General features: G+C 35.2%; 1 protein-coding gene across 1 annotated transcript in view; it reads right to left on the reverse strand.

The window, feature by feature from the left end:
• Positions 1–8,571: 8,571 nt before the first annotated feature.
• ENKUR (enkurin, TRPC channel interacting protein) overlaps positions 8,572–21,048 on the reverse strand; it is a 29,342-nt gene continuing 16,865 nt past the window's right edge. The window contains exons 3-5 of the mRNA XM_019754199.3: positions 17,664–17,887; positions 13,389–13,535; positions 8,572–8,989 (exon numbers count right to left, since the gene is read on the reverse strand). Coding sequence (XP_019609758.1) covers positions 8,816–8,989; positions 13,389–13,535; positions 17,664–17,887 — 545 coding nt within the window. The 3' untranslated portion in view covers positions 8,572–8,815. The remainder of the gene's footprint in view (positions 8,990–13,388; positions 13,536–17,663; positions 17,888–21,048) is intronic.

Raw genomic sequence — 21,048 nt, forward strand, 5'->3', positions numbered from 1 at the left:
TTGGTGATAAGCATTTTGACAGTTTGTTAGAGTTTTTCCTTTCTTAGTGGCACATAAGATAATGGTACATCTTACTATGATAGTATCTTAGATTTAATGAGATATGGGCATGTGAGAAAGATGAGTAAGATAATTATGATCTTAAGAACATGCAATAGAAAAGCAGAGGTTCAATATGGGGGGGATCACACTACATAAGACCCCCAGAAAAATATTGGTTAACAAAATATAATAATTTTAGAATTAGTTTCTCTTAAACATTTGAATAAACAATCTAGAACATGTGAATTTTGATGTAACGTTTAAAAGAATCTAAATGTTTAAACAGTTTAAAAATCTATTTTAAAAAAACTATTCTCAATGTGTTTATTAAGAGGATTATAATAATATCAATCTCAGCATTCATAATTTCATCCCATTTATATGAAATATACTTGTGTTCTTTTAAAAAATCCCCAACTATCATATGATAATTACATAAAATGCACTTAAACTTATTGGATAATATTAGAACCATAAGACTAAATAATGATAGAATAATGCATCTTATTATTCTATCCGGTTATTATTCTGGTTAAAGCTCTTGGATTATATTTTTCCTTTTGTGAATTTTCCATTTTATTTAATTTTTTAACAGCATAAGCGTCAATTGTCGTCAACTTGTTTGGCTCATGCTGCAGTAACTAAAAATTTTGAAAACTTAGAATCTTGGCACACTCTTGCACACTTTTTTTTTTTAATGTTATAAATTATACTTAGCAGAATCAAAGTCTTTTAGGCTTTATGACTGTATTTTAATTCCCCAAGGGGTATGTCAAGGGATTTTTTTTTTTTTTAAAGATTTGGGTGCATCACAAAAGGACGATAGCAGTTTAATGCTCTATAAGATGTTGAGCAAATTCTAAGGTAATATTATAATTCGAGGCCTAACTCACCAATCTCACTGTTTATAACACCCATACCCTATATGGCCCTCATGTTAGTGCTAGTCCTCATCTTGCTACGTGGGTGGCAGCTGCCTGTCATCTTAATAATTCTGAAGAAAAGCCAGGAAATTTGTTTTAAAGTGTTTGTCCAGATGAAACCACATATGGCCTCCAGGGTGCTCTGGGCCTGAAGCCTAAGCCTGCTGGCTGTGTAGAACCATAGAGTTTATCCAGAAGAAAGTTTGACTGTCTCCTCAAAGCCAACAAAGATAAAAGAAACCTGCATTAGTCCAAAACAGCACAGCTCATGTGTGGGAAATGCACAAGATTAAGGTTTGTCCTCTGAGACGGCCTCAGAAAGACCAAGGGAGAGAGAGCAAAGTAAACAGCTGCTGGGTCCCTCAGTTTCGTTGTTTTGCTTGCTTAAAAGAATGGAACCCATTTTGAACCGGAGAGTTAACTTTGTCTTGATTAACCCTGTTGGTGAATAGGGGGACTTGAGCACGTAATCGCAAACTGGTTATTACGTCCACTAGGTGATACACTAGCAACATCATTGGGACAGAATCCTATGAAAGGTAAAACTTAACAGGCATTCTGTGCCTTGGAAAGGTCCAATTCCTCTTAATAGTGATTGACCAGGGTGGCATATAGATGGCAGGAAAGGTTCTGATGCAGGCTGGAAAGCTGTTGACCCTTGTTATTCCATGACAAAACATTTGGTAAAATTGTCACCTGTACTGTCACAGAAGTGAAACCACATGCTTATTTACTACACCCTTGAGGGGAACTGTTTGGAAAAACTCAGAATATTGTGGTTGTGTTGGCTGCTACGTGTTGCTTTTAGCAAGATACTATGAAAGGAGGAACTCAGGTGAGGGATGTACAGTTTGCACAGAGAGATGGGAGTGAGTAGAGTTGTGTCGAGGGAGGTTAAGGGAAAAGCAGCAATGGAAGAATGAGGAAAGATCACCAAAAACAAAGATGTGTCATTAGAGACCAAGGCAAAGATCATCGACACCCTCGTATTCCCAGTTACTATGCATGGATGTGAAAGTTGGACAGTGAAGAAGGCTGATAGAGAAAATATTGATTCATTTGAAATACGGTGTTGGAGGAGAGCTCTGCGGATGCCGTGGACCACCAGGAAGATGAACAAGTGGGTCCTAGAGCAAATTAAGCCTGAAACATCACTGAAGGAAAAATGACACAACCGAAGCTGTTCTACTTCGGGCACATCATGAGGAGGCAGGGTTCTTTGGAAAGGACAGTAATGCTGGGAACAATAGAAGGCAGCAGTGCAAGAGGAAGACCAGACGTGAGATGGACTGGCTCCATAACGGAAGCCACAGGCATGGAGTCTACGGGAGCTGAGCAGGGCTGCTGAGGACGGGACACTGGGCATCGCTCATTCATACGGTTGCCAGGAGTCAGAGCTGTTCAGTGGCACATAACACACAAGGAAGCTTCTCTTAATGTGGCCTGTGATCTAAAGTTAATAAATGTGTAGACTTTCAGTGTTGGAAAAGACAATCAAGAGAAAAACACAAAACACAGGAAACAGTAGACCCAACACAGGTGCCACCGCTAAGGAGCTGAAAGCAGATCTCAGATGGTTGCAACGAATCCAGACTGGAACATTTGATGTGGTGTGGCCAAGGACAGGGCAACATCCCGGGACGTATCCATGGCCTCTCTTCCATCCAGAATGAACACACGGGCATAGTGAGTCAATAAAACCACTGCAGTATTGATGGTGTGTGGCTGATGAAGAATGATGAGACAGGAACAAAGCTATTCCTTATATGAATGCTTGCACGGATCTGTGATGCCTCTCCGGGCAAGAGTCTTCTGATCCTCATAGACTGTGACAGAAGAAAACCACGGATCTGTCAAATTCGAGTAATTCTCCAGTAGACACATGTATCATTATTTTTATATTATGGATATAATCAATAATGTTGTAAAGATTCTGTAGGGCATCCGATGGACACTTGTCCCATTAGGGAGACCACCTCAGGGATGATGTAGATGCCTGATCACTGCACTGTACACCTGAAGCTGAAGTTGAACAATAATGAATGTCAACTATAATTTTATATATATATATATATATATATATATATATATATATATAGTCACAAGAAATGGAGTACTCAGAGTAGAGACAGTGGAAATGTAATGGCTGTATGTGATGTCAGAGGGGTAGTAGATGGGGAGAGGGGGGTTATCACTGTGTGAGGGATATAAATGATAAATGTCTATTACATTGTTTTGTACACCTAAAACTAACAAAAATAAAAATATATTGTAGATATAAATTATATAATTTTATTATATAATATAACATATGCATAGAGTATTATTTGGACAGATACACAAGAAGATGGTCACAGTCGTTCCTTCTGGGAAGGGGGATTCAGTGACTATAGGGAAGGGGTATGAGGGAGATTTATTTCTCCCTACTCACCTTTGGGCACATTATGAACTTTAGACAATGAATGTATATATGGTCTAACAGAGAGAGAGAGAGAGAGAGAGAGAGAGAGAGAGAGATAAAACATTTTTAATAAATTTCTAATAAAATTACAAATGTACATATTTTTTGACCTAGTTATTTCTCTTCTGCGAATGAGTTCCTACAAATATAATCAAATGTGTGAAATGATGAATGTTCAGAGTCACTGCAGCATTGTTTTCAATAGCAAATACTGAAAACAACTTACATGAAATAACTTAAATAGCCATCAATGGGGCACTGATGAAATATATTATATCCACCCATACCATTTAATACCATGTATCCACAACATAGAATGAAGAACATTGTTTTAATAAAAAATGAGCTCCACAGTATTAGTGAAAAAAGCAAGTATTATTGCATGGTCTCATTTGAGTTTTTAAAAAGTGAGAGAAATGTATGTGTATATAATATATCTAATTATGTATATTTTGTGCAAACATATATATTCATGGCTTTTATAAAATAGTTCTGAAAAATAGATTAAAAAATTGATAACATTGGCTATTCAGGAAAGGAGAACTTGGTGGCAGAGCTGTTCAGGGGTGGGGTGGATACTTTTATTCCAAAAGAATTCCACAGATGTTTCCACATCAGAGGATCATTTAGATAAGAGTATATCCTTTCTTCATAGACGACTTTAATTTGAGTGCCTAAAAAGTATGTATCACCATGCAGTCTTATTTGCTATAGAATCAGCATTCTTTAGAATAAAAAGTCTGCATCTACATGCCATATCTGCATGTGCAGTTTAAAATTAATATTGGCATGACCTTTTTACACCAATCTTGTGAAACAATATCTTCAGTTTTCAGGGATAATTAGCATTTAGTCTGTTGCTAATTACAGTTCTTTCTCATCAAGCACATTAGGTGTGAAGGAAAAAAATGTTGCCAGCTCTGACCTCATTTAGCAATGAATGAATCAATCTATTTTATATTGTGAAGACAAGATTTCTTTCTTCCCTTTTTTTTTTTTTTTTTTGTCACAGATATTGTCTAAGAGCATAGAGGCTGTGACATGGTCAGAGAGAATGTTCTTCTATAATTGGAACCAGTCTTTCCAACTAAAAGACATATCCCCTTTCATTTTAAAATTATCTCCTCCTATTCCTCTTCCCATCCTTTCTTCCTTTTCTCCTGTCCTCTTCCTTCCTTTTTTTCAGCACTACTTTTCTAAAGAGAACATCTATTTAAAATCCTTAGAGTGAAGAACACCCTGTAGTTGAAAACCTCAAATGCCTATAATTAAGAAAGTTTTCATCTAAAAAGATCTGAAAACTAGTGATGGTTTTCACTCTACTTAACATTCTTTCCAGTATGTTAAATGGTGGGTTGGGCTGATGAGTGTTGGTGCAAATCATTGGCTCTGAATTCTCTAGTGCTTATCTGCATTCTGATCGGTTTGGAGACCAAAGTTTTGCTTTAGCTAAGTTGAAAATAGTCATATAGTTTTATAGTGATGGACAATTAGAACTGAAAGGAGGGTCATACAAAATCCAGGCCAGTTTCTTTGTTTCACAGATATAATTAAGGCTGAGAGACACTAGGTGATTTCCCAGAGATCACATAACTTACTGTTAGAGTCAAATCTGCTGACTTTTTTCACTACAGCACATCTCAACAGGAAGAAACTAACCTTCAGAAAAATTATCTTGCTCTTTTTGTCCCTTACCTATGTTTGTCTCCTACTTGGAGTGACCAGTGTTTACGAATGAATCACCTTCTGCGGGTTACTAAGAACTTGGAAATGAGAGAAATTAAAATGCCCTCTTAAGAGTTAATTATGATATTAACCAGCATTGGCCTCTTTAACTGCTGAAAAATGTCCTTGCGCTGTTGAAAAGTTTCTTTCACATTGGTGGTCAGACTGTACTCACGTGAGCTGTATTAATAGGCACATTAAGTCACATGCTAATGCGGTGACATTGATCAATGACATGAATGTATCTAGAAAGATAAAATGATTTCAACATAAGAGTTTGGACTGCAAATATAGAACAGGAGCAGGGGAGTCAATGTAGAAATTGACCTGTATTCTGCTCAGAGCAGGGGAGAAGTAGGTTTGACAGAGGTACTGAGAATTTCGTTCCCATTGTCAAGTTTCTACTTTAGGGAAAGGGGGCTCCTTTCTTCAATTTTCTTGGCTTCCTGGTTTTCTTCTGACCTCTCAGGACACTCATTCTTTCACCTACTTGCTCCTTCCTGCTTTCCCATCTGACTTCTAAATGAAAGATTTGCTGAGTGCTTATTCATTGTCTTCTCACTCAATACTATGTCCCAAGGTGATCTCATTCATGCTGTTGAATTCCCAGTTTTATCCCTCTACCCCAGATTTCTTTTCTGACTGAAATATCTATCTATCATCTATCTATCTATCTATCTATCTATCTATCTATCTATCTATCTATCTATCTATCTATCATCTACCTAATCATTTATCTATCATCCAATTTTCAACTAGATGTCACAAGATTGTAGTAAATACGTCTAAAATTGTGTTCTTGATCTCTCCCAATCCTGTCCGCCTTTATAGACTTTCCAACTCAGAAAATGGCACCTCCACTGCTCAGTTCTCAAATCAGAAATGTTCATCTTTGAAACCTCTCTCTTCTTCCCCTTTTAATTTATCGCCAATTTATATTCCCCCCTCGACAGGCCAATAGATTATTTGCTTTAATTCTCTCACTATATGAAACTCAAGCATTTGATTTTTGGGTAGGGTTAAACTGTAACTTCAGTAGCCTGCAATACATAAAGATTTTGTCAGAATAGTTTCCATTTAGTCTTTCAACTGTGTCTAGCTATCTCTATCAGGATAGCTGCATTTACAGAACTAGCTGTGCTTGGACCATCTTTGCAAGCAAGTTTAGATCTGAAATGCACTTGGCAATTGTCTCCTTTTCTTTCTGCGCAGATGCTCTGTACCACGTGCTTCTCCACCCAGTTTATCATGTACTCTTGTTCCTTTCCACGCATCATATTCTGCACAGAGATATGATAGTCCAGGCTATTCTTTACCTCCTTGTATACTCTATGCAGCTGTTTCCAGTAAGTAACCTCCAAGGCCATAGCAAAGTTACATTTTTACTTCATAAATGTTTATTGAACCAACAGCTAATTTTTGTTTCCACTACCACAGCCTTAGTCTATGCCACTATCTTCTACCTGGAAGATTATGATAGTCTCCCCCATTCATTCATTCTTTTGCTTCAATTCATGTAGCAAGTGATCATTTAAAAATACTGATTACATCATGCTACCGCTCTGCTTAAAAAATGTCAATGCTTCCTTCTTCATCTTCAGCTTGCCTTTGTCCCTTCTCTAAGTATAATTCAGCTCCAATGCTGCCTTCCTCCTATGAGTTGAGGGTTTCCTGCCTGAGATCCTTCATAGATTTTATTCTCTTTGCTTGGACTTCTTTTTCCTTCTCTTCCCCATGTCTCCCAACTTCTATTAATTCGTTAGTCTATTTTGAAATGTTAGATCCTGAGAAAGGCATCCCCTTAACTACGAAATCTGATTTAAGAATCCCTTGATATTCTCTTATGTAGCTTCCCATTTATTTCTTTCAAATCACTAATTTCAATTTCTAATTATAAAAGCATTTGTGTGATTATTTCTTCCAACATAGCTATTTTGTTTATGCTTCTGCCCAGCAACCAGAACAGTTCTTGGCATGTAGTAGACAGTATTTGTTCAATGACAATGAATGAGTTCGATTAGCTGAAGATATTTTTATAATCTAAATTTCTTTTTTTACTCTGTTCTAGCCAAGGTACCCTTTTGATTATTATTTGTCTTCCCACATAGCTTGAACTAGGAGAGAATGAATTCAGGTAAAAGATATTTCTTAGTTTAAAACATTGATGTTCATAACAACACCCTTTCATGATAAAAACATGAAAAAAAAACTAGGGATAGAAATTATCTCAACATAATAAAAGTCATATATTAAAAACTCACAGTAAACATCATATTAAATGGTGAAAGACTGAAAGCTTTTCCTCTAAGATTAGGAACAAGGCAAGCATGCCCACTTTTACCACTTCTATTCAACACAGTACTGGACGTTCTACCCAAAGCAATTAGATAAGAAAAAGAAATAAAACACATCCAAATTGGAAAGAAAGAAGTATTATTGTCTGTTTGTAGATTATACGATCTTCTACGTAGAAAACCCTAAAGATTTCACAAAGAAAACTGCATTTTGTGAAACTGCATTTTTATACACCAACAATGAACAATCTTAAAGGAAAATTACAAAAACCATTCTATTTACAACAGCATCAAATATACTTAGTAATTAACTTAGCCAAAAAAGGTGAAAAACTTGTATAATAAAAATTACAGAACATTGCTGAAAGAAATTAAAGACAAAACTAAATGGAAGTATATCCTATGTTCAAAGATTGGGAGGATCAAAAAGAAAAAGAACATCCCATTTTAGTGAAATACAAGTTTTTAAAAGTTGGATGTCAGGAGAGAGGCTATTCTCTGTAATCCCCCCCCCAATGCATTTTATAAGTTGTCTTCTTGATTTTGTTATCTTCTTAATATTTCTTCCTTCAAATACAGAGGGTGCCAAAAAAATGTATACATATTTTAAGAAAGGAAAAAAACTATTAAAATTGTAATACTCACTATATACCAATAACAAAAGATGAATACAAGTCATGTTTGACTTCTGCAATTACAAGAGGTGCTCAAAGTGGTTACCATCAGCATCCAGACACTTCTGATTATGGCGAACTACTGCTTGAACATAGATAACATCTCTTAAAATGTGTATACATTTTTTTGGCACCCCCACTATAAGCTTTTCAGCATATATAGCATTATGGATATTGAAAATATTTATAGTTGGAAATAGCTGCAGATGACATAAGCTACAATAGAATATACACTGTTTAAGTTTATGAAGATCTGAATCAATACGTGTAGTAAGAAAGCATATACTACAGTCTCCAATTCAAAATACTTAAGAGTTTTAATGTGTTCCTTGTATCATGCAGTGTAGAAAAAAAATGTAAATAAAGTTCTGAGTGATGACTATTTTTCAGGGCCCAGAAATTAATGTTTATGTGAAACAACTACATAATAATAATGACTTACATTATAGAACTGGAATAGATAACATTAAACTTTAATTGGTTTACACGTGGAAAACCTGACACTGGTAAAAAAAAATTTCTTTTCTCTTGTGTAAGCAAAAAAATCCAATTATTCTTTAAACATTGCCTAGGCACTTTGGTAAAGACTATTTTTATTCTCCTCATAGTATTTTCCTCTTTGAAAAACTTAGTTTCATTTGCATATTTTCCATGTTTTTTCCTATATTAAAGTAACCATTCTTTAAAAATCCATTACTACTTATTGGCAATATAAATAATTTTGTGCTTTTCAATGACACCAATGTCATATTCCAGTTGTTTCATTTCTTCTTCCAGTTTCTGCTTACGCATCCTCTTTGGTATGGAATCGATGAAGACTGAGAGAGACTGGAACTCTTTATGCACCTCTTCCCAATTCTTTTTCAGCCCCTGCAAATGACAAAAAAAAACACAAAACTAAATACTCAAGTAAACTGTAATAATAAAGTAAATGGTAAAGGAAACTGCACTGGTGAGGAAAATGTAAATAGGTAAAGAAACGAACTGACGAAAATAACTTTGAAAATGTTATGTATTTATCAAGTACTTGGCCACAGTAATAAAAATACTGTACAGAGGCCAAACCCTGTCCTGATTGTCTGCTCAGTTCCCACTGGGAGTATTTATTTCCTCTGTTTTTAATGTTACTGTACTTGTTTTTACCATCAAATATGCATATGCAGTGTTGAGTAGTATAAAAACTAAGCTCATAGCAAATGCTTTGGTAAAAATGACAACTTCAAATTGATAACCCCAAGCAAAAAACATTTTTGAAAGGAAATTATTTCTTTAAAAAATTTTAGGTTTTTTTTTTTTTTATAATTTTTCTTTTAAACCACTATCTCCATTTTCAACAGAGAAATCACATTAAAAAACTTGTTTCTGACTTGCATGGCCATATTTTCTAGTATCTGATGAAATGGAATTGTACAAAATGCCAAAATTCAATTTAGCAAGAGATGACCTTTTATGTCTCTTCAGTATATTAGAATTCTTCCTCCATATAGTCAAGGGATCTATACTCCCCATTAATGTATTCCAGAAATGACTGAAATGTCATTAAATGTAACACACATGCTAATTCAATAATGTAGTTAATTTTTTATATTCTCAATAACCAACAAATTCAAAATTAGGGGTCTCATAGGAGCAGTAAAGGTTATTTCCATCTCTGCATAGTTACCATTTCTTATCACAGTGCACTAGAGGCCCCGCTGACAAAACGATCTTAAACTACTAATTGAATTCATGCAATTAAAGTTTATAAATTAGCACTTTCTTTTATTCACTGTCAGTTCACAAATCATTATATTTACACAAAACACAAAGTAAAATTGAAGTACAATGAAAATATTGCCTTGAAAATATGGTCCATGGCCACACATTTAGGTTTAAGAGAAAATGAGATGTATCTTATTAAATAATGTCTTCATAATAAACACTCTTAGTACAAATTTAATCTTGTAGAAACTTTTCAGGGACAATAAAATTTCATTGACTTAGTTCCATGCTTAGGTAAAAATAATGGTAATCTAGGGCTTACTGCATAGAATAGATTGGTTGAAAATAAGGACAACAAATTATGAATACTTGAATGAGATTATATTAAGGACTTGGGAAAGGAAAAAGATAGAAGGAAAAGTATCCATTTAAATTTTTAAGAGGGGGATGGATTAACACAGTTCTTAACAATCTATGAGATCTATTTCAAAAAGAAGTCCTCAAAGGAATTCTATTGTCCCATCGTCTTTCATTATGGAACGGGAAATACGTTTCCACACAGCTCTACTGGGTTGCCTATTACAGAGAGGAAATCTATGTATTTATACTTTTCAAATATCAAAGATTTTTCATTGCTAGTTGGGTGATATTTCCATATTACTTGTGGTCACAGCAGCTACACTCTGTCTTTGTATTTCCTTTTAAAGGATAGTTTATCTTCCAGTATGTACAGTAATGTTTGGATCAAAGTCCACAGCTAAGGATGGGAATTAAATGTAATTAATATTTCATATTATATTAAAATACCCTTTTTGCTGTTCTTAAGACTTTTGTTATTTCATCTAAAAAAATCGTCTACCCATTGCAGCAATGGTGTTTTCCCCTTACTTCTATTTTTTAATTTTTCTCACTTCTATTTTAATGCTGAAATAATATTAATTTTGGAAAAACTTCAAATGGGGAGAAGCAGTAATAAAATATTGCCTTCATTCAGTTTCATGCTCCTTTTGCACCCACCCCACCCCCATCCATTCTCCACCTTCTTCTCCTGCACTGTGACTAGGGGTGAGGTGGGGGTGGGTGGGATGGTGGCAGAGTTGATTCTTTGGGCTGTGCCCCCACCCCCACCCCCTTGCTCTTTTGTCCTTCAGCCCCTGCCTGAGTTCAGCCAAAAAGGCACTGGTGGGAGAGAGGCTTGGGCCATTTCTTCCCCCTCTCCCTTGACATTACCTGACACTAGTTCTGGTTCATTCATCTGTGACTACAACGCCTGTAAGGTGGTCCATTGTCCAGGCTCCAGCTCTCACTGGGCTCTGGTGACCTCGTTTCTTGCCCGGCCCTTCAAGCCTCGGGTGGTGGTGGGTTTTCGCCATCTTTTGTCCTGGGTTGCCTCAGTGCTCCTTGTTGTTTCCCTTAGCCCTGCCTCACTTCTGGGAATAGTTCCTTCAAAATTCTCTTCAGACTCCCAGCTGAGCATGCCTTCTAACTCCTACTGAGCCCTGACTGATGGAGCCTCCTTTGGTTACTTCCTATGCACGTGTGTAATGTGCAGTGGGAAAACACTGGCCTGGAAATTGCTTGATGTGAGTTTTAGTCCCTCTTGAGCTCCATGATAAGGACTGCAATTGTTTTGCTCACTACAGTGTCCTCCAGGTTGGGTACAGTGCCTGGAACACAATAGATGTTCAATAAATGACGCATGGATGCGTGAACAAATGAGCTTACTTAACATATTTGCATTTTATATCCTCATTTGTAAAATGAGAAGTTTGGGATCATTAGACAAGATGATCCTTTCCAGGTATAATGAGACTGTTATTTTATGAAGAATGAGCAGAATGTGGCCTGCTGGGGGACATACAATCATATTATCATTGAACTATAAGCAACTCTTAACCAGGGAGGAAAGCATGGTTCGGGGCTTGTCAGGAGCATAGCTATGGGCTTTGTTACCACAGCGGCTACACTATGTGACTAATAAGGCATCCAGTGGGCCATCTGCTACTGCCACATCAAAGGGCAAGCAAGGAAACTCTAGCGACACGTTACGAAGCAGGGGGCAGCTTACCCAATATAGCCAAAAAGGTGAGGGGGGGAAGAGCCTTTTCCTTCTGAGGGAAATTCTTTTTCTCTTTCCCTAGTTTTCAGCATAATTTAGATATAAAAACCTGGCTTACACAAAAGCATGTACTTTCTAAAAATGGTAGAATCCAGAAAGAGAGAGAGAGAGAGAGAGAGAGAGAGAGAGAGAGAGAGAGAGAGAGAGAGAAAATGGGCCAAAGACCAGTGCTCTTCCTGAAAGTGACATGGAAGTCCCACCTCCATGTCTGCCAGCCTCCTGCCAGCCTGTCTTCCTTTCTTCTTTCCAGCACATATTAAACACCTGTGTTTATACTGGGCAATGGGTTAGGCACTGGAGAGACAGCTGTCAGCAAAGAGACACAGTCTCTGCCCTTAGGCCACTCCTGCTGCCTTGGACCCCCTTTTATACTGCAGGTTAAAGTCCAGCTAAAGACCTACCTCTATCTTTTAAAGGATATTTGTACCTTGGAACCTGATAAAACTCACGATCTGTACAAACATACACTCATATCTATACAGGTACATATTTAAATATCACTTGTCATCAATTAAATTGCAACTTCTTTACAGCAGACATTTTTTTATGTCCTTCTCAATATGTTTAGCGTTTAGTATAATACTCTATGTGAAGCATTTAATAAATGTTTATTGATGATTATTATGGCATTGATAAAATGGTAAGAATTTATAACAGCGTATGAATCCATTTTTCAACAGAAATTAATGCAGTAAGGAGTTATTTTCTATTTTTAAAAGGTCATTACAAATGGCTTTGTAGAAAGCTTCCAAAATAACAAAACAAAGAATAAAGTACTATTTGTTTGCCTCTATAAGAGAACATGACTATAGGAGAGTATGAGTAGGTGCATAATAAATACTCTCTGAAGATGATGATGGAGCATCCCTGCTCACATCCCCCAATATTTTAAATGCTTTGAATAAGTCTTGCATTAAACACTCCAATGTAAATATGGCTTTAAGACTATTTTATTCAAAATAAGGAAAATATATGTAAAACCTAACACTTGGTTATTTTAAATTTGAACATTTGGCTTATAGGAAAGTTTTTAAAAATTTGGAGCTAAGGACAGTTTCAATTATTCTAGAGCTCCATCTAGTGAAAAGTATCTAATTTATGGATTTTTTTTTAAAATTCAGGGACACGAGAATAAAAATAAAAATGCTTTTTTGCTTTATTTATGCATGTTCATTGAAGGATAAGGTGGGTTTCCTTACAACACTAACCACTTCAGGAAAAAACAGAAGTCATCAAGATGGAAACAAAATATTATTCAATAATCCCTATATTACAACTTTTTACTTTCCCCAAAGAGTCAGCTTTGCTGCATGTAGCTGTCACCACAACCAAAAGAGAGTGATCAGATTTAAAAATCAAAGTGCTGCCTCTAATAATCGTTGATGGCATAACTTTTTTTCAGAAATGTTCTAAAGAGTGACACAGGAATAGAAATTACAGAACACTTACCTGCAGAACGGCTTCCCTTTCTTCATCAGACAGCCTTTTCATAGCTGCTTTCCTGAGTTTTTCCTGGATATAGTTATCATATTCTTCTTGGGCTTTCTTTACTTCCTCATTTCGCTTACATATATATTTGGGCGTGACACCATAATCCTTAAAAGGATTTTTCAGAAAAAAAATCAATATCCTGAATGCAATCTTATATGTGTGTACATACCAACCAATGACTGGGAGGAAAAGAAATGGTACGGACTTAAAACCTTTGCTTAAACCACTGTAAATTGATAAAATTCAGTGACTTTTTTCCCCATGGGGAACTAGTTGATTCTGGTCTTTAAAAAAAACACCAAAAACATCTGAGTTGTTATTGTGGCTGCTTGTTTTCCCTCTTCTGAATGTTTCCAGAGCCTGCTCTTGGCTGATAACTCAGCCCTTACTTTACTCCTAAGAGTTGCCTTTTCTTTATTTCTTTTCGATGCTACAGCTTTTGTCGTGAAATATCTTGACTATATTGAGGTCTCTTTTGCAAACTCTTGTTCAATAAAAAAGGATACATGCTTTCAAAAACAAACTCTCAAAAGACACTAAGCAAGTCTGCTTTAAGAGAAAATTGACTTGGTTGTTCTTGAAAATGCAAAATACATTTTTAGGCTCCTGGGCCGCTTATAAGGACTGACAGTGAGGCAATCATCTGTGATTCTTTCATATTACTGAATGCATGTGATATCTCTATATAGAGAAACAGAACTACTCTGTTTATTTTTTAAAAAATTATTTGAGAATGTACTTGGTGCTAGATATACTAGTGAATAAGAGAGGCAAAGTTTCTGTTCTTATGGAATTTGCATTCTATGGTGAAAGAAACTCACTAAAAATAGAGTATAAAATTATACACACACACACACACACACACACACAGGGCGCCAGAAAAATGTATACACATTTTAAGAAAGGAAAAAACTTTATTAAAATTGTAATACTCAATGTACCAATAACAAAAGATGAATACAAGTCACGTTCGACTTCTGCAATTATAAGAGGTGCTCAAAGTGGTTACCATCAGCGTGATTTTAATAATTTTTTACTTTGTTAAAATGTGTATACATATTTTTGGAACCATATATATTATATATATATATACATATATCATACATATATTACATATATAATGTTTTATATATATATACATATGTGTGTGTATATATGTGTGTGTATATGTGTGTGTGTGTGTATATATATATATATATATATATATATATATATATATATATATATATTCCAAAGTAAAAGAAAGGACAGAGTAAGGGGAAAGAAAGTAAAGGAGTTATTTTAGATAAATAAGGAGGTCAGGGAAGACCTCTCTGAGGAAGCAGCTGTTGAGAGATATGTAGTCATTCAAACCATTCACAAATATTCTGGTTCTTCTCCCTTTGGGCACTTGGTAGGACACTTTCCTGCTTCCCTTGAAGTAAGATGCAGCCATGTAAACTGACTTGCCAGTGTGAGTAGAAATGACTTCTGTCCTTTTGGGTAGAAGCCTTAAGTATTAATGGATGACTTGCCATGTTCTTTTTTTGTCTGGATAGTGATGGGTGAAGTTTTTTGTTGCCTGGGTCATGGAATAAGGACGGGAAGCAGAGCTTCCAACAACCTTCAGTGGACGTGTGGCACAAGCAAACAAGAGAACTTAATTGCTTTTAGTTACTGGGATGTGGGGGTTATTTGTTACCACAGCATAACCTAGTCCATCCTCGCTGAACAAGGGATAGAAATCTTAACTATAAATGTGTTCTGGAAAATTGCAAAGCGCTATACAAATAAACTCTAAGAGCACAGTATTCAGGTTGGTTAGTGCAGGAGTAAACAGTCCAATCCATTCCAGGAAACACTGAGGACAACACCTCCTTACAGCTCAGTACAATTACTGATGTTCTAAATGATGGTTCTGTGTCACCACAAAAAGATTAAATTATATTTGGCATTCTCTGTTTAATAGAGGGAAATGACGTGATACATTTTAGGAAAAAGAACTATCTTACAAATGGGTAAAAGTCTCAATAGAAAAACCTCAGGTCTGAAATATTCCTATGTGCAGGATCATTGAGAGCTAATGCATTACTATTAACACTAATAATTGCATATAATATAATGTATGCTTTTTATTGAACGTTTATTAGCTGCCAGGTTTTGTGTCAGGTGCTTCATACTTTTATACATTTAATCCTCACTACAACCCTGTGATAAATCAAAGAACTTGTTGAAGAACACAGAGTTAAGTAAGTGGCCAGAGTCAGAATTTGAAATGATGTCTTACTACTATTACTGTATACCTTGGGCAATCATCCATCCTTCAGTTTGTTTTCACAAATTGTTTTTCATGGCACAAATGGGCATATAATATTTTACTTGGAATGAAAAGCATGAGGTTCATTCACTTTTAAAAAGCGACATTGCCCTTAAAGGGACTTAACTCTGAAAAGCAGAAAGTAAGTTGAGTTAGTCCTTTATGAGCCTTGATTGCTTAGCCAGCAACACCAAGAGGACAGTAAGTGCCGAGTGTTTGCACGGCTTGGTAAACAAGCACAGGTAGACTAACTTAATGTTTTTCTGTCTCTGTAATGGATTTTTTGTTCAATTTTCTGTTCAAGGCAGAAAATGTATTGACGTGGACAGCCTAGACAGAAGGCAGCCAGAAGGGGCAGACTGTGTGGCAGTTGGTGGCATGACCATCAAAGGAGAAGGGGTTTTACCAGTAGTTGAGAAATAATGGACCGGAAGCAGCTTTAAAGAGCCAGGAAAGTGAAATTTCTGCTTTTCAGTACTCTATGGGACAAGGGCTATCAGCAGCCTCCTGTGGCCACAGAAGGAGGAAGTACCATGTTTCCCCGAAAATAAGACCTAGCTGGACCATCAGCTCTAATGCGTCCTTTGGAGCAAAAATTAATATAAAACCCGGTCTCATTTTACTATAATATAAGACCAGGTCTTGTATAATATAATATAATATAATAAATATAATATAATATAATATAATATAATATAATATAATACCGGGTCTTATGTTAATTTTTGCTCCAAAGGATGCTTTAGAGCTGATGATCCAGCTAGGTCTTATTTTTGGGGACACACGGTATCTGGAGAAGCCTGAAAGAGCTGTTGACATGTGCTGCCAATTCATAGACTCCTGCTAAAGTTTTCCAAAGTCTCTTAGCCGATGGAGTGGAGGGCTTCTCAGGGAATACGTAGTGTTCTCTGACAACAGCTGTAAGGTTCCTGTTTTGATTTTGAACAGGCACAGGATTTCTCATGGGAGATCACTGCACGACCTCAATGCAAGCCCCTCATACAACGCTATTGCAATTTCTTTTCTTTTTTTCTCTTCCTTCCTTTCTTTCTTCTTTCCTTCCTTTCTTTTTTGCCACACCTTACTATTGTGTATTATTATAATACACAATATAATACACCTTACTATTGTGTATTATTATTCCTTAGCGTTTTTCATTCATATTTTATTATGTGTGTTTTAAGCATTCTTATGATCTGTAAGTATACAAAGTAAAATAGGTTTTGTTTACGGTACTTTTTGGTAAGCTTTTTTTTAATTTTAAAGCTCTTCTTCCATTTAAAAAACTAAACCTGAGCTTCTATAATTTTTACCAATGAAATTATACACCTATCTGATGAGCACCTTTTCAGATAGAAAAAAAAGTCCCCAAAAGACTAGATTATTGTACAGCACTTTCAAAGTCTGCTTTACTCCAAACTAAAAACAAATGAATATATTCAAGTTGAAATAGTAATGTGAATTATTTATACTACACTGATAGGATGGATGGCTCTAAAGTTGTTTTCCTCTTCATTTCTCTTATTCTGCTACCAAGACACTGAAACCTAATGACTAACTCTTATTAGGATCTTGTTAAAGGTTATTCCTTCTAGATTTATAATAATGATTATAGTTTTAGTGACATGTCCACCTCACCTAAAACTAATATCTTTTAGAGAATGTTTATTATAATTATAAAATATATTAACAATTGAAAGTCAGGGGGAAAATTATCGTTTTCCTTTACTGAACTATATGGTATTCATTCCAAATTCTCTGTAATTTCTTCACATTCCATGCAGACCAAACACAGATTTCAGAGGAAATGAGAACTGGTAATCTGGATCATTTGTCTAGTTAGAGCACTAGTAATGATAATATAGACAATCATTATGAACACCATACTTAAATTATTTGAATTTCAGGCCGATCACATTAATATATCACAAGGCTACCTTTTTATTGATGTGCTTTGGAATTAGTCCTGAAGTTTCAAGATCATGCTTGTCTCCAGTTCTTTTGTCAACATAAATTGGTTTAGGCTTTTTAGCCACTCCCATAATGACATTAGCTGCATTTGTATTGATAAAATTTTTTTCACTCTGTACTCCCATGACTGGATGATCGGTCCTCAGTGGCACAGGAGGCTTTTTGGGCTTATTCCGATCAAATACTTTTTCTGTTAAACATAACATTACCTTGTTAATATTAACTATAAACATTGCTACTCAGTGCTACTTATAACATCCAGATATTTTACCACTAATATATTGAGGTTTTATTAATAACATATTTAAATATTTAAGGTAAAAGAACAGTAATCATAAATGCAAAAAATTAAGTGCAACATAATCAAATAATATGTTGACGGACAGTATAAAAATCTAAAGGAAGAAGATAAATATCCCAAATCATATGCTAGGTAATACATTTTCACTAGCTATTGTGAAAATTTTTCTTATAACAATTTCAACAACAAAAGTTCAAGTTTCCCATTGAAAAAAGTTCAAAGAAATATTAAAACATTTTTCTGAGTTCTATCAACATTACTAATAATTGCTTGCTTAGAGGAAAGTTGTTGTAAAATCACCATGTAAATAAATCAAACTTGATGTGTTGTAAGTCCAAGAATCTACGGATTTTTTTTTCACTAAAACTACTATTATTATAAGATATAAAAATTATGTAATAGCTATGTAACCAACACGCAACTTAACTAATAAAACATTACCAAAATAATTGAAGTAACCTATTCACTCCTCCCTGACTGCATCTCACCTCCTAAAATAACCGCTGTCCAGAATTTACTTTATTTCTCTATACTATAGTGTCTTCATTAGCGGCAGGTGAAACTGGCCATTTACACAGTCTCTTCAACTTGACCATTCCAATTTATCTATTTCGATACAAACACATTAAAATGGTTGTATAAAGATTTAAAATATTTATAAAAATGTTTGTAAATGTAAAAATATTAAAATGCAAAATAATTACAATTTATTTCCAAGAGCCGAAGGCAACAATTCCCTTGAAAAATCTGACTCAGATCTTAACCCTATCACAATTACTAGGGACTTTGACTTTATTCATTTCTGGATTGTTGGAGCTTTATATGAGTTTATATAATTTTTATTATCAGAAAAAACACAATGCTTATTATTAAAAGTCTATAGACTGGATTAACCTCTTATTATGGGCTGAATTGTGTTCTCCCAATATTCATATGTTGAAGTCCTAACCCCCAGTACCTCAGTTTGTGACTGTATTTGAACACAGGACATTTAAAGAGATACTTAAATTAAAATGAGGTCATTAGAGTGGGCCCTAATCCAGAATGACTGACATTTGAATAAGAGGAGGAAATTTGGACACAAGCTCACACAGGGGAAAGGCCATGTGAAGAGATAGGGAAAAGACTGGCATCTACAAGCCAGGAAGAGAGGCCTCTGAACAAACCAAACTCGGACACCTTGACCTTGGACTCTAGCCCTTAGAACTGTGACAAAATAAATTTTTTTGTTTAAGTTAGCCTGTCTGTGATACTTTGTTATGGCAGCCCTAGCAAACCAATACACCTCTGATATTAGTTCAACACCTCCAGGAACATTATCATAAAGCAGTTTCGAATATTCATTAATTAATAAAATATATTTTTGTTGAGCTAATTGCTCAATAATTACTATGTCCCCCGGTAATGTTCTAGCAACTGTATATACAGCAGTGAAAAGAAACAAAGTCCTTATTCTCATGAAGTTTACATTATAGTGGGGGAAGAAAAAGTAAAGTTTAATATGCAGGATATAATGTATCTATTTGGTTGAACAATATGTGAAATTCTTTACTGTTTTTGACCTACAAAATAGGTATCATCTTCCTATTAAACATATTACTGAAATGTCGTTAACATTGCTAGAAATTGAATTATAGAGTTGTACCATGTTTCCCCGAAAATAAGACCTAACCGGAAAATAAGCCCTAGCATGATTTTTCAGGATGACATCCCCTGAACATAAGCCCTAATGTGTCTTTTAGAGCAAAAATTAATATAAGAGCTGGTCTTATTTTCGGGGAAACATGGTATGAAGACTGGAACAGAGAATAAGGCCTCATTGTGGAACCCAAGTAGCTTCCTTTTACCAGATACACCCAACCAAATAAAGTTTGCGTGATCTATTTGCCTACAAAACCAGAAGTATCTATCTTATAGATTTTCACATGGAAAATATTCAGAAGCCAAAATTAATTATGAATTGAAAGTATGTCCAAATGATTCCTGTAACTATAGGAGAATCTATCGCTTTCTAAAGCGATTTCTTATCTTAACATTTCTAAATGTTAATATAAGAGGTAAAACTGAATTCTCAGAATACAAGGAAACCATTTGGAAAGACTAATAATCTATTGTTAGGTAAGTAAGTTGAATAAATTTTAACTTTATTGTTTATGGTTGTTCACCTAACGGTAACTAAAGCCTATTCCTGCCTTTTGTTTATGTTGTATTTATCTCAACATCATCTTCTCTCTCATCCCAGGATTAGGGGTGGGTTATGGGGTGAAACTTGAAAAATGCGGGGAGGCTGTCTCTTCACAAATTATTTGGTGGTAGTGACAATAAACCTGGAAACCAATTTTTCTTTTCTTTTCTTTTTTTTTAGGGTATGTCAAAATGGCAATGTCAGCATAGCCTTATAGTCATGCAGATGTTCTATCAATTGAATTTAGAGAAATGTTCATGTATCTGTTAAGTCTTTTCCAGTGTTTCTAGCAAAGTATTATATTTAAAATGGCAGAATATTCAAAAAGAGATTGGCAGCAGCTTTAGACTGGGCTTTTAAAGCTCTTGCAATACCCTGAATTTCTTAATTATTCTTAAGGCCAATCAAGTTTTGTGTTTGTTTTACCTTATAATGTTTATAAAAGAAAACATAGGCTTCTTCCCTTTTTTTCTTATTTGATACTTATTTTCTTATTTGATTTATACAGTTTGGTTGTTGCATTATATATGCTTAACCCTAGAGTGGATACATGAGGACCTGAGTAATATCATTGGTCCAAAGGAACTGAGAAAAAACTAATTCCATTTTAAGATGTTCCTGTGTTCACAAGTGCTCGTGAGTCACAAAATACCAAGACTCCACTTGAGGGAAATACAAAACAGACTTTTGAAGACATGAATTTCAGCATGAATACTGTTTTCAAACTTGTTCTCTTCCATCTTTCCTAATAATACCCTCATCCTTTGTCATGGCATATGGGTTATGAGAGGATTGTGGGACATGAAATATGGACATAGGGAGAAGTTTCACTTTTGTCAAAAGGTACACCCTAGCTGGGCTTGAG

This window comes from Rhinolophus sinicus, chromosome 1, assembly GCF_057876585.1.
Source record: "Rhinolophus sinicus isolate RSI-liver-muscle chromosome 1, RSI-T2T, whole genome shotgun sequence".
NCBI classification, from domain to species: Eukaryota; Metazoa; Chordata; class Mammalia; order Chiroptera; family Rhinolophidae; genus Rhinolophus; species Rhinolophus sinicus.